Here is a 14,691-nt window from a genome sequence, read left to right on the forward strand (position 1 = left end):
ATTATATAATATATAAATGAAAATATTGACAATTTATTTAAGTAATGGAAAAAATGAATTAGTGATTAGTTAAGTAAAGTCAACGTTAAGTTATGAGTGAATGGTTACCTATCAAACAATACAATTTATTTAAATCTAAAAGTTTAAAATTTATACAATAACAAATATTTATCATCTTATTATAAATATATTACACAATTTTTTTTTTTTTAAATAACAACAGCATAATGGTTAAAATAATAAAATGTATTATACTATTCTATCTAATTATACACTAGCTGCAATATTTTAGGCAACTATATTTGTCAATAAAATTATTATTAAATGTAGGAATTTGCATTTTTTATTTTTATTCAACACAAATGTATACATAACGAGATTAAATGAAGTATATTCAAATTTAATAAATTGTATATAATTTAATTAATGTACTCGAAATCAGTTCTCTTTCTAGTTATTTTTAATTATTTTTAATTATAACATTTATATACATATCTGCATTCTACCTATTATAATAATGGGACCAGACACGTTTGTTGTGGTATTTTTGTAATTTAAAATTACACGAAATTATATAATATTTAATTTAAATACGAGTATGCAATTTACTCTACTATCTCGAATCGTGCGTTTAACAAAATAAATAAACGAAAATAATAAATAACAAATCACCCTTAGGCTGAGCTATTTTATAATATGGCTTATATACAGTCTGCAAATGTAGATGGGAATACTAACTGTACGCGTAACGCGTTACTTTACCCATCTTTTTTCTATTGTTATATTATGGCATTTTAATAAAGGTCATAATTGATATAAACGTATTCACAACCCCAAAAATACTCGACTCGACAATAATAATAAAAAATTGTTCTATTTTTTATTATCCATTTGATAAAAAATATAGGTAATATTGAGAAATGCGCACGGTTTCGGACTTTGATGCTTTTAATAATCCTTAACGTGCTCTGTAATACATTATACATATATTTTTACTGCCTCCTGATACGAATATGCGTAGTAAAACAAAAAAATATTTCATACGACTTTATTCTATAAATTGGAGTCTGAGTATGCCGTTATTTAAATTTCGCTTCGGTGGTTTTTAGTAGTTTTGAACAAAATCATGGAAAACAGCGAAAGAAAAAAAAATATCATGTACTCAAACGATTTTTAACCGAACCACGTAAGTACGTGATTTGGCCCACGACATAACAACGCATGGGTTATTGAATACCCTACCGTTTAAAAAATGTTCTTAATATTTTAAAATATTCATATTTAACCAGTATAATTTTATTCATGTCAAGTTTTCCTTCCAAATCAATCATTCAAATTTATCATTGATTTGAACGATAAATGTTTTGGGAAATAAATTAATTTCTAGTTATACAATACCTATATATTTGTACCCGTGCTGCACTCACTGATTGAATATTATTATTATATTTTTCGTTATATCATTGAACTTAATTGATTTGTTGTGATTGTAAAATCCAATTTAAATGTCACGGTAGCCATTGTAGGTATCAAAATACTGAAATTAATTGTTTTTCTGAACCAATTACATCTTTTACCAGAAAACCCGCAACGAGTGGTATAATGAGTATATCAATTATTTTACAAAATTGAATATTCGACAAATAGTGCGCTTTGTTATTAATTTATTAACACATTCAAGATCCAAAACGTTAATTTATTGTATATACATGTATTTAGTATTATAGGGTAAAGAAAGGTATGTTTGTGACTTAATTTCGTGATATTTCTTTTAGGCGTTTATAATAAACATACCTATAATAATATCTATTCATCGGTATGTTCACTATAAACGCCTAAAAGAATTAATCACGAATTAATATATCACGAACATACCTTTCTTTACCCTACTTGTAAGTTATAATAGTAATTGAAAACACCGAGTTATGTAAATTACAATACCTTTTTGTAAGTAATTACGTTAATGAACTTTTTTTGTCATTGACTAATTACCTAATCAAAATTATTACCTAAATAATTGTATATTATATATAAACATAATTAATTACTGAAGTTGTATTAATATCGGTAAATAATAGTTATTAATTTATTATACAGGTTGTATAGTATCATCAATACACTGCTTTAAGAAGTACTGAAGCACCATAACATTAAAAACTTATAAAATAAAAAATATTAACGTTTTATAATAAACAATTTTTGTTGTATTGTTTAAATAGTTCTATGCAAAGGCACTTGATAAATGGTCTCTTATCTATGACTTATTTTACGGATTTCACCCTATCAAATTAGTAGAATTTTTGTGTCTGATAGGTACCTACTTTGATGGTCTAGTAATATAAAAGTATAAAATCTACAAAACATCAAATTTTATATTTCTACCGACATATGGCATGATCAATAGAATTATCGTAATTTGATAATAAGTATTTCATTTGGGAAAAATGCTGTTCGGGAATTTATTATTATTGTGATTCGTGAAAAATATCGGTAATCCAAATTTTCTATGTAGTACGTTTGTAAGACGTAGACAACACGGGTTAGGCTTTCTCTTTGTGGTAGTAATAAATTTGGTAATATATTTTCACATTTTACTTTGATATGACATGACTAAATATTATCAAAACAGTATATCGACCAAAAACGGTATCGCCCGAATTTTGATGTGTAATAATATTTTTTGGTCAAAAAGTAGTAGAGGTGCCCGTCTACTGCAAGATATGTAGGTATATTTTTAACGTCACGCGATACATACATTACGACATCAGACTATCCTAAATGAAAATTATAAAATCGAAAAATTATTGTGATTGTTGTCAGGTCGACTGCATATTACTTCCAGTGCCTACTTATTTTTATTAATTTTTGTTCTTACCTCCCACCACTGTCGGATTCGGGATCTACAATAATGTACTGCTCAAACATCTAATCGCACTAATCATGTATATACTTATGGTGGTTCTATTATCCGTCATCAAAAATTATTTGACGACGTCGGTGTAATAATCGTACTGATATGTAATCGTCGTCGTACATGTTGTTACAGGATTACGTGTTTCAATATCACGGATCAAAAATCGGTGTGTTGGAACCGCATGTGTTTGCCGTGGCGGAAGCTGCATACAACAGCTTACAAACGGGCGACATCGACCAATCGTGCGTGATATCTGGCGAAAGCGGAGCGGGCAAAACGGAAACCACTAAATTCATTCTGCAGTATTTGTGCTCAGTGACCAGCAACGTGAGCACGTGGGTCGAACAGCAGATACTCGAAGCCAACACAATTTTGGAGTCGTTTGGTGCGTATATACTATAGTATACGCGCAATATGTGTAATATTTACAGTTTTTATTTTACTGTGAAAAATAATATTAGGACGATGATGATTTACCATGTCTGGTGCTAGTCGGATTCGATGAAAGGCTACGACAATTATCTATGATTGAGTTAAATTTTCGCATTGGTTCAATTACACAGTAGTCGGGGAAATGCATCAGCGAGCACGCACACTTCCCGGGCCTCTAATAATTAATGCAATAAGACCACTAATTAATGTCTTATAATTGAACCTCCAGTAATCAAATTTTCAGTGTGTTCGAATCGATATTGCCACATATTTTGATATCTACTGAGATGGTATTCATCATAATATACGAGAAATAAAATTAATAGTGGCTTTGTATCAGGCCTGAAACAATAAAAGATTAATCGTTTTAATTTGAAATTCTAAGGCTTATATATAGTTATATATTATATACCTGCTACTGGAGATTAATAATTAATTAAATTGCGTTGTGTAAATGTAGATGCAGTTGTGTGTTTGAGAGTGTATGACTACTTTAAGACGGTACATTACTTAAATTAAAATATTCATAATAACTAGGATGAATATTATAAGAATGTAAGCAATTTTTACGATGGTTATAAAGACTTGGGTATAAACTAATAATATTAAATGGTGCCTTTTTAAAATTATGGAACCAAAACCTCACTGATACTAGTGTTCGGATGTTTTTTTTAAACCAAATCAAAATAAGCTGACACGTTGAGAGCATTTTTCTGGGTTTTAGTTAAGAAAACCCTATACTATATAATATCATCGGCTATAAGTTCAAGTAAGAATGTAAACCATGTACTATAGTCTATAGTATTTGAAATCAATTATATTATTAAAGCAAAGTAAATTTATGTACGCTTAAGTGGATTCGATTCCGACGAAATGTATTTGTCTAACACACGCGGAACATAGAAATTTAGATTTATTTTTTTGCCGAATGTACCGATTGATTTAGTGAAGCGATAAGAAATCTGAAAACAGTTTTGAACTTTCTTACTGCTTGCTTATTTTATAAGCTTTTTATTTTTATTTATAATAAAATATATTGCATAGTTATAATAAATATATAGCAATTGTATCAAGAATATTTGGGATAAGTATATCTTAATCTACTTTTAAAGATATTTAAGAATAAATAAAATTAACATGCTGTCTATGCAAGGTTTATATAATATGCATATTATATTATACGCAAAATAAAAAAAAGGTGATCAAGTGGGTATCACTGCTGTACATTAGGTGTTGAGTGGTTCACTGTAATAGACATGTTAAATTTGTATACTTGTAACTAATTATCAAAAACCAACCTCAAAGTTGAAGATCGGAACATTTTATGGACTACTTATCGTATACACAGACATACACATACACACACAAAAAAAAATTACATGTCATCACTTTTAAACAATACATTCATTGCTCCGCTCAGAATATAAAATAAACAATAAGATAGTTTAAAAAATGCTTAAACAGTACACTTTAAAATAGTTGTAATTTGTATTAAGAGTAGCTATTATAATATTATCAATATATTATATATTTCTTAATTTACACTAAATACGGTTACACATCTTAAACAGCTTGATGAAATTAATGTTTTTTACAATGTGGGATTTTTTTTTTTTTTTTAATCTTTATGTTATACTTAATGTCCAGACTATTTAAATAACTTTAAAAAAAACTTAAAATGTAGTGTATTTACACATTAAAATAATTTTAAAATATTTCATTGAATGGCATGCTTATACAATATAAAAATAAAAGAATTACATATTAATTTATGATACTCATTAGTAGTAATCCTAATAATTTATACAGCCCTAAATAATTTCATTCTAATTGTGAACTAATATTTAATTTTTAATTTTAAAATACGGTTAATTATTTTTTTAATTTCACAACCTATAGTAAAGACAGTAGAATAGATATATACAACATTTTGACGTATATAAATATAATATACCTAATATATATTATTGAAGTAACAATTTAAATGAGCAACATGTTGTCCATTGTGCAATAGTCTATGTTTTAAATGTTATTACTAATAAATAAATAAATAACTTACTAGACTATAATTATTTATTAAAAAATAATCATTGAATTCTTATATTAAAATTAAATTGATTTATTTCAAAATTTACATAAATAATTAAAAGTGTAATTTGAAATTTAAAAATCAAAAATAAACAGTGTTTTTATCGACTAAATATTTTATAACATATAAGTAAAAAGTATTTGAACTGCCTTATATATAACATACATTTTGCGAAAGAGAGTCTATAAATTACCATATTATTGAGATAATGTAATATTTGCTTTTTAAAAAATCTCAGTTTAATATATACTAATGGTTTTAATGTATTAATGTGTTAGAATGTTGGATATTATTACATAATAATTATAATAAATTAGCGTCTGATTTTTGTTTTTGACTTTTTTTCAGGTAACGCAAAAACAGCGCGAAACGATAATTCTAGCCGCTTCGGAAAGTTCATGCAAGTGTGTTTCGACGGCAGATGGATGATAAAAGGATGCATCATACAGGACTATCTGCTGGAACAGTCTAGAATTACATTCCAGAGTGCTGGTGAACGAAACTATCACGTATTTTATCAGCTCGCCGAGGGCGCGAGGGTAAGTCATTTTTTGACATATTATATCCGTTAATGTCGGATTAGAAAGGAATTATTTTTATTCATAAACCTCTTTATTTTCTTAAAATGTTTCAATGTATTATATCAATGCAACCATTAATAATATATTATTTTTCTAAGAAGATCAAATTGTTGAAAATTGTTACACAAATATGATTTTTAATAATATGATATTTGCTGTTCTGAGTATTTTAATAACGAGTTTTTTTTAAATGTTAAACATCCAAGAAAATTGTAGAATATTGGAAGAGTATTTTGAGAAATAAAATATTGAAAAAAGTGACAAGAAATAATATAAATTTAAAAATTAAATCTAGTATCTAATACACCATTAATTAAAAATATACCTATTTTTCCATTTTTTAACACTCCAAAAAATATTTAAAGCAGCGTGTACTAAAAATCTTTTTTTTAAATTAAGTTTAATTTTTTTTCTTTTTTATAAGACATATTTAAATCAAAAATGTGTATTTTTCGTTAAATCTGAGTAATGACTATTTTTATCAAAATGTATTTAATGATTCTTAAATATTCATCAAAAATTGTACCCATTATTTGCGCTATAAATAACGTATGGATAATATGAATAATATAATATTATGGATGTATAATATAATAGGTTTAAAATTAAAAATAATTTCCAAAAAAAAGAATCGTTGACCTGTTTAAGATGTCTGGACTATAATTTTGTCTGTTTTTGAGACATTTTTTTCGTACCCAAATATAAGATATTGATTTTTTTATCGGCAGCATAATAAGGACTTGGTTGAGCTGTATAAATTGAAACCACCAGAGTTCTACAACTACCTGAACCAGTCGGGCTGCATAACCATCGACGGTGTTTCGGATGTACACAAATTCGACGCGCTGCGTTTAGCGTTCAACGTGCTCCGCATACCACTCAACATGGTCGATGGAATTTTCTGCGTCCTGTCAGCAATCCTGTGGCTGGGAAATACAGTTTTTCGGGTAAATTACTACATGTATCACTGATATTGCTAACTTTACGTTGTAATTTAATCTAAACCACTAAAATATATTGTAATATTGAATAAAATTATGATTTATTCGATACGAGCAGAAATTTAATTGATATATGTTACTATAAAATACCATCGAATAAACATATATGCAGTATACACCTAAATCGCCCAAATAAATACGAATAAAATATAATATTTTCATCAAAAATCGTATTAATAATAACACTTAATGTTAAGTAAATAAGTATTTTTTAACTTTCTTATAATGTCGTTTGGGTTTTGAAAGTTCAGGATTGAACCTTTATCTTTTGCATTTGTAATTAAAATAAAAAATGTGACTTAATATTTGAATGCAAGAGATAGTCAACGTCGTTTATTGTTATAATTTTATTCATCGTTGTATAGTTTACATTGAGGTTAAACCGTAGAACAATTTTTTTCCATCGAAATTTATCATAATATATTTATCGAAATACAATATGTCAAGTTAAAAGATGACAAAATAATATGTACTTTGTATTAATATGATCATAACAATTTAAATTTTAAAACATGCTCCTAGAACTTATAGTTGATCAAATATTTAAATTTACACTAAAACTTTGGTACATTTATTTACGACATAGAATACATTTTTAGCTTTCATTTATAACACCAACGACTAGAAAATATACATCTGTATACAATTTTTAAACCATACAATTGAGTTCAGCGTAATATAATTGATATATATATATATACCTAAATCTATCAAGAATTAATCTTCCTCAGTGTTTTTTGATTTAACATATCTATAATAATTACCTAGAATAATAAATTGTCTAGCTCTGCAGTGTATGTATTTTTTGTTATTTGTGACGTTACTTATATTTTTTGTTTTTTTAACCTACAGGACGTCGATGGTGAAAAATGTCAACTGACTGAAAATGACCACGAAATACTGTCAGTCGTGTCTCACCTACTTGGACTGCAAAAAGAAGACGTGGTCCACGTTGCATTGCTCAGACAGATAAACGTGCGCGGCAACATAACTGAAATACCTCTAAAATTGCCCGAAGTATGTTAACGATATATATAGACCATTAAAATAAATTAACTATAAATAATTTAGAATCCGGATGTAGATGCTATAAAAGCACTTACAACATGCCTTGCGATGTTAAAGTTTAAAAATAATGCCTCTTAACTCTCGAACTTTAAGTAGAAAAATATTTTTAAATAGATTCCATATGTTACTTAAACGCATTTTGAAAACATCGTCGAAGCTGATAAAAAAAATCATTGAAATCCGAGCCTGTTAGTGTTATTGTATGTATGACATACTTCTGCGTTTCTCAAATATTATTTGTTTGACTGATAAAAATGTAAAATGTTTATATTGTTATCTTTTTATTGTTATTGGCTCGCTACGCATTGGTGCACCACTTAATGACAATATTACATGATATGCTTTTAACTATACTTAACGTTTATATTTTTAACTTGTTTAATTTGTAGATAGGAGACGCGAATCATAGAAGTTTTAAAAACTCCATATGGGCAATTAATGGTATTTTAAACATGACTCATTAGGCAAAATGTTTAAGTTTATTAGTCAATTAGATACAATGCTGTTGATGGCTTTTTCGAGGGACTTTGTGGCTTATATTAATAAATTATAATACCAAATAGTATGCATAGACTTTATTGATAAAAAAATTACAACATTTTCAGACTAAATATCAATTATTGAAATGTACTCATTCGTTATTTCAATATTAACCATTGTTCACTTCGGCTTGTTTATATTGATGAGAACGTTGCCAAAAAAATAAATATACAAATAATAATACTTCATACTTTTTATTCTGTCACAGTAATAAATAAAAACGATCCTTTTTATGAACTATTATGTAATACACTCCAAAAGATAATTACTACAATTTAATTTATTTTTTAATTTAGTAAACCTTTATTTGTAATACCACTATTGATATGAACTTACAATAATATACTCTATAATATGATATTTAATATATTTTATTCAGGCGATCGAAAACCGACATGCGATGGCCAAAGCACTATACTCGCGAACTTTCGCGTGGCTCGTGAATCACATCAATACCTGCACAAATCCTGGGCAAGATACATCAAGGTTTCTTGGCGTGCTCGACATATTTGGTTTTGAAAATTTCACTATCAATTCGTTCGAACAGTTATGCATAAATTATACTAACGAAAAATTGCACAAGTTTTTCAATCACTATGTTTTCGCATTGGAACAAGAAATTGTACGTATAATAAAATATCTTTACCTGTTAGATAATAATATATTATAACTTTGTATCTTAATAATTTCATACCTATATAAAAAAATATTAAATTTGATTACGTTTTTATTTTACATCCTAAAGTACCGACAAGAAGAAATCAAATTTTCACATATTCAATTCACCGATAACACGACCTGTCTGGAACTGGTCGAGAAACCACCTCGCTGTATTCTGAAGTTGCTGACTGAACAGTGTCACATGCCTAAGGTAATAATATTGTTTTGTAGAAAAATCTATGTTGTATTATGGTATATTAATTTATGTATTTACTTATTTAACGGATGTTAGTCCAATTTACATAGTATATAGGGTATACATTTGAAAAAAATATGATTAATATTAGAGATATATAAATATAAGATTATAACATGTTTAAATATTTATACAATAAAAAGAAATAAAGATAAAATATAAAATATAAAAGTTTATAATAATAAGTATTGAGATATCTATATATAAGTAATAGAGGAAAAAAAATCTAAATTATTTACTGAATTTCTACTAGATAATAAAATATTTGTTGGAGTAAAAGTCATACAATTTTGAGTGTAGAGTTTTATATAAAATAATTCTTTATTTCGAGTGTTTGTATTAGTTGTTTTTAAAATGAGTTGCTTAACTTTATGTAATAATTTTATTAATAAACCGTAGGGGTCAGATACTACATACTTGATGAATTTGCACACGGAATTCGAGAATCATCCAAATTTCGTGAAAGGAGACGACCGTCGGAAATGGGAATCGGAATTCAGTATTATGCATTATGCTGGTTCCGTTACGTATACCGCCAGTGGTTTTGTTGACAAGAATCGTGATGTACAGCAAGATGTGTTTTTTGATTTTATGACACGTTCGACAAACGTCTTTGTGCGTGAACTTATCAAATATCAGGTTAGTATTTTGCCGGAGGCTATTGCGTTTGTAATTTAAAACTGTCCGAAGTTATAATGTGACAATTTATTTTTTATAGGATTTACTTGGATCTACTGTGTCACGGATGGGTAGCGCCAACTCAACATCCACTAGAGGGACCACTAAAGGTCGACCCACCGTTAGCGATACGTTCAGGCACCAATTGCAAGCGTTGGTAGATGTCTTGCAATCCACAAACCCATGGTACGTGACCTGAGAATCGAATTTATTGAGTTCGTTTCAATCATTTTTGTATTATAGGTATGTGAGATGCATTAAACCTAACACGATAAAAGCACCAAATCATTACAATGAGAAGTTAGTGTTAGACCAGCTGAAGTACTTAGGTATGTTGGATATAATCAGAATCCGAAAAGAGGGCTATCCCATACATATGTCATTTCACGAGTTCCTAAGCCGTTACCGTTGTTTGGTGAGAACAAAACTGCCCGGTGAAGAGCGCTCAGCTGTTAAGTACGTATATCAAAATGCGGAATTTTATAATAGTTTTTCAAAACGTCTGCAATGTCATTATTACTCGTAGTATTATAATCATTACTATACTATTATATTACTTTAAAGGGCGTTTTTGACATTACAAGAAATTCCTTCAGAAGAATGTCAGATAGGCAAATCGAAGGTTTTTCTTCGGAACAAAGCACATGAGCCACTCGAAGATAAACGAAAGGTAATGCTCAACTTTATGGCTACGACTATTCAACGAACATGGAGAGGATACTTCGTTAGAAAAGGTAGACGATTTCATTAATGTATTCTTCTTGCTAGAGGATTCATATATATATATTCCTTTAACAAATATTATTCAGATTACATTAAAACACGGACCGCGGTAATAATCGTACAAACGGCGTTCAAGAGTTGGAAACAACGCTTGGTGTTTTTGAAGAAACGTCGAGCCGCAATCGTAATCCAGTCGCATCTTAGAGGAGTTTTTGCTCGAGAGGTAAGGAAAGTGGTTAAACCACAAACCACCGAAATAAAATATTGGATTGGGAGTGATAACACCACCAACACTTATTAACTTATTAATAGGTCGCTGCTGCTTTGCGAGAGATGAGACGAGTAGAAGAAGAAATGCGGAAACGGGAACGCGTAGAAGAAGAAAAACGCAAAGCTGAAGAACTCAAAGAAAAAGCTCAAGAAAATGAACAATTAAACGAATTGCAAATCGAAAAAGAAGAAAAGTAAGTGGTTTTACGTATGATATAGTGGAAATGATTTATCGGAGTCTGTATGATATCATAACGATTGGTTTTTAGGATATCCGAAATCGAATTCGCAAAACTAGCTGAACAGTTAAATTCTAGACTTCAAGTAGATCCAGCACACGAGTCCGTGGATTTGGATAACCTATTTGCCTTTTTGTCTGATGTGCAGTCTGGCCGCTCAATAGACACTGTGGGAGACCGTATGAAGGAAATAGTAAGCGATTTCGATGAGGTAATTTGCACACGATTTATTTCTTCAGACACACTTAATTATACCTTATACGATCACGTTTCGCGTGTTTAACAGTATTTTCGTTAGTTTATTATACAATTTTTTTTTCATTGAAAACTGAAATACGTACCTAGTCATACGTATTGTGTAGAACATTATTCCACTTGCTAGGGACCAAATTGTACATGATATTAATTATTATGTTACACAGGTGAGAAAATATATTCATAACGTATGTAAGATTTACTAAAGAGGTTCTCCGTTTTTATTTAATTATTTTAACCCTATAATCACACCAATCTGTATCGGTAGTAAGACTATTGATTATTGCAGGCACTCGAACTAATATATCTTCGCTTTAATTAACACATTTAAGGGTTACCTACACAATAATTTTGATATTCAGTGTTGTAAACTATTTGAATATTTATAATCAAGAATTATATTTATCAAGAATTAATTACTTATTTTAAATACTTTTTACTGACTTATCAATATTTATATTTGAATGAATATATTATAAATACGTCATTTTTAGACGATTTTTTACTAAAAGGATACACTTTATAGTTTTCAAATGTAATAGACGGATTTGTGAAAAAATGATCATTAATTGTAGTCCAATTTAAAAAAAAGAATTTATTTGATAGTAATTTTGTTATCTACCTCAAAATTGTTTAACGAAAAATATTTGAAATTTATCTTGAACACCAATTTTTATCCAATACTCGAATTGTATACAACACCGATGCATACTAATAACACTATAAACATTACATAGATAGTGATATTTTTTTAAACCACATGATTTCAAATAACACAAACGCACACTATACATATTTTTATTTTTAAATTCTGTTGAACAGCGTGTCTAATAAACATTTGTGTTACGTATTACGTATTTTTAGTTGGAGAGTGTGATCCAACGAGAAATAGAAATTGTTGAAATGGAGCTCGAGAGCAGGGGATTGGAAAAATCATTATCGTCGTCTCCAGCAAATGCAATGCAGGTGGTGTTACCAGAACCGTCGCATCCACCCCCACCACCACCACCGTTTAATCAACAGCCAACAAAAGCCAATGATGAACCAATTTATGAGGCAGTGTTGCCCAGGGATGAAGATAACGTTTCGCCGCCGCCACTACCCACGCCACCTCACAAACTGATCAGAGCTAAGAGTCCTGTTGCAATCGAAAGCGCCAACAGATCTATAAGTCCAGCCGCCACTGCCGCCGCCCTATCATCACCACGGCAAAGTAGGCCCAGCTCGAGGACTTCCGGAACTGGAGTGAGTAAAATTATTAGTTTTAGTGATCATGGTTTTATCATAGCATATATATGTAGGTAGTAATATGTAACTACATTTTTTGTAGTGACAGTTTTTATAATACAAATAATTTTTTAAATCTTTATCTTCGAAGGAGGTTTCTGGTGGAGAATTAGATCTTGTTTATACTTTGAAGGATCAAAAAACAGATTTGATATTATTTTTCAAAATAAATATTTTATTATTATTTATTTATATTGAATAACTATCGAATTATGAAATATTTACCAAATGTTTATATTAGCATTTTCAAAAAATATTTTGTCTCTTATTTTTGCTACCTATTTATAAACACATGAAATGTTGTGATTTGATGGCCTCTATAATTTTCGGACTATATAAATACTTTTTATTAAGGAGCGAAAATTCAGGCTATTCCTATAGGATGAAATAATAATATACAGTACGAAAAAATGAAATAAAACCATTTAAACCATTGACGTATTTTAAAGATCGGCACTATAATTTTTATTTGAACACTTCTATTTTATTATTATTCCTAACGTTTTGCACAATAAAACTCTTTATATTTCATATTATAACATATTGACGTATTGTATTACTTAATAAAGTTGTGAGGAAAATCGTTCACAATCGTTTGGTTTTTACTTATTCACCGGTTGTGTTACAGGGTGCGAATTGGAAGCATAACAATGGATTTGTTGAAGATACTACGGAACGCGATCAGAGGAGGAAATTTAGAGTGGAAAAGAAATTGCAAGAGATGGAAAACATCCAAGAGAAGTTGAACGTCGAACCACTGCATGACAACTATCATGATATCCTCGAGTTTGCCGAAAACTATTTCAACGCTCACGAGCGTTCGCCTGAAGGTACTATAAACGTTTTCTTTTCTGTCATATTATCTTATCTGTCGATAGTTTTACTAGTTATAATCTAAATAAATGTTGTCTATAACCTGTAGGAACGATAATAGCCACGCTCAAGAGGAAAAGCAAGTCATTGGAAAAGATACCTATGTACGAAATGGTTTCGTTCCACCGTGGCTCAACTATTCCGACATCGCACATACACATGTACGATCCGGATAACATAACGATAGCCATATCAATATTTAGAGTAAGTGCTGTCAACATAATTCAATGATAATAATTTTACCATCAAAATTGCATCAGACCTGATAGTTAACATACAACATGTTATTTCAAGATAACAAGTCAGATAATTATAGTAAATATTGCATAATATGTTTTGGATTATTTTATTTTAATATTAAAAACAGTTAATAGTCGTTAGCACAATAATTTATAGAAATAATCAATATATTATACAGTTAAAACATAATAATATAAGTTAATCATTAATCATAATAATAAATTAGAAAAAATAAATATATACACACACATATTATAATATTATATAATATTATAAATCAAAAGTTCTGAAATATTTAATAACCTGCATCAAATCAACATAAACAAATATTTATTTGTTTTGTAAATTTTTTATTAAAGTCTTATAAAAAAGTATACAATATCAATATAAGCTATATGCACTGATGTAGTATACAAGTCCTAATATTTTTGATATTATATTTAATAAATAAACTTACTTTTGACATATTCATCATCACATTGCAATTGTAATTATGTGTGTTTAAAAACCTCTCTATTCATTTTATCTAAAAGTCAAATTTTGAGTCAAAAGGAACTTGTGAAAAAGAGAATAAAATTCAATGTC

At 28.8% G+C, this 14,691-nt stretch overlaps 1 protein-coding gene across 3 annotated transcripts in view; it reads left to right on the forward strand.

Moving 5' to 3' along the window:
• The window catches only part of LOC132923714 (myosin-VIIa), a 113,975-nt gene that overhangs the window by 88,620 nt on the left and 10,664 nt on the right, over positions 1-14,691 (forward strand). For 2 of the 3 annotated variants that reach the window (XM_060987655.1, XM_060987654.1), the window contains exons 4-19: positions 3,047-3,299; positions 5,784-5,974; positions 6,745-6,963; positions 7,870-8,034; positions 9,005-9,247; positions 9,371-9,496; positions 9,941-10,180; positions 10,260-10,405; positions 10,463-10,675; positions 10,784-10,953; positions 11,029-11,165; positions 11,255-11,406; positions 11,482-11,662; positions 12,571-12,951; positions 13,622-13,823; positions 13,916-14,070. In XM_060987655.1, coding sequence (XP_060843638.1) covers positions 3,047-3,299; positions 5,784-5,974; positions 6,745-6,963; positions 7,870-8,034; positions 9,005-9,247; positions 9,371-9,496; positions 9,941-10,180; positions 10,260-10,405; positions 10,463-10,675; positions 10,784-10,953; positions 11,029-11,165; positions 11,255-11,406; positions 11,482-11,662; positions 12,571-12,951; positions 13,622-13,823; positions 13,916-14,070 — 3,174 coding nt within the window. The remainder of the gene's footprint in view (positions 1-3,046; positions 3,300-5,783; positions 5,975-6,744; positions 6,964-7,869; positions 8,035-9,004; positions 9,248-9,370; positions 9,497-9,940; positions 10,181-10,259; positions 10,406-10,462; positions 10,676-10,783; positions 10,954-11,028; positions 11,166-11,254; positions 11,407-11,481; positions 11,663-12,570; positions 12,952-13,621; positions 13,824-13,915; positions 14,071-14,691) is intronic. The other variant, XM_060987656.1, reaches the window with a different exon arrangement.

This window comes from Rhopalosiphum padi, chromosome 3, assembly GCF_020882245.1.
Source record: "Rhopalosiphum padi isolate XX-2018 chromosome 3, ASM2088224v1, whole genome shotgun sequence".
In the NCBI taxonomy this organism is placed as follows: Eukaryota; Metazoa; Arthropoda; class Insecta; order Hemiptera; family Aphididae; genus Rhopalosiphum; species Rhopalosiphum padi.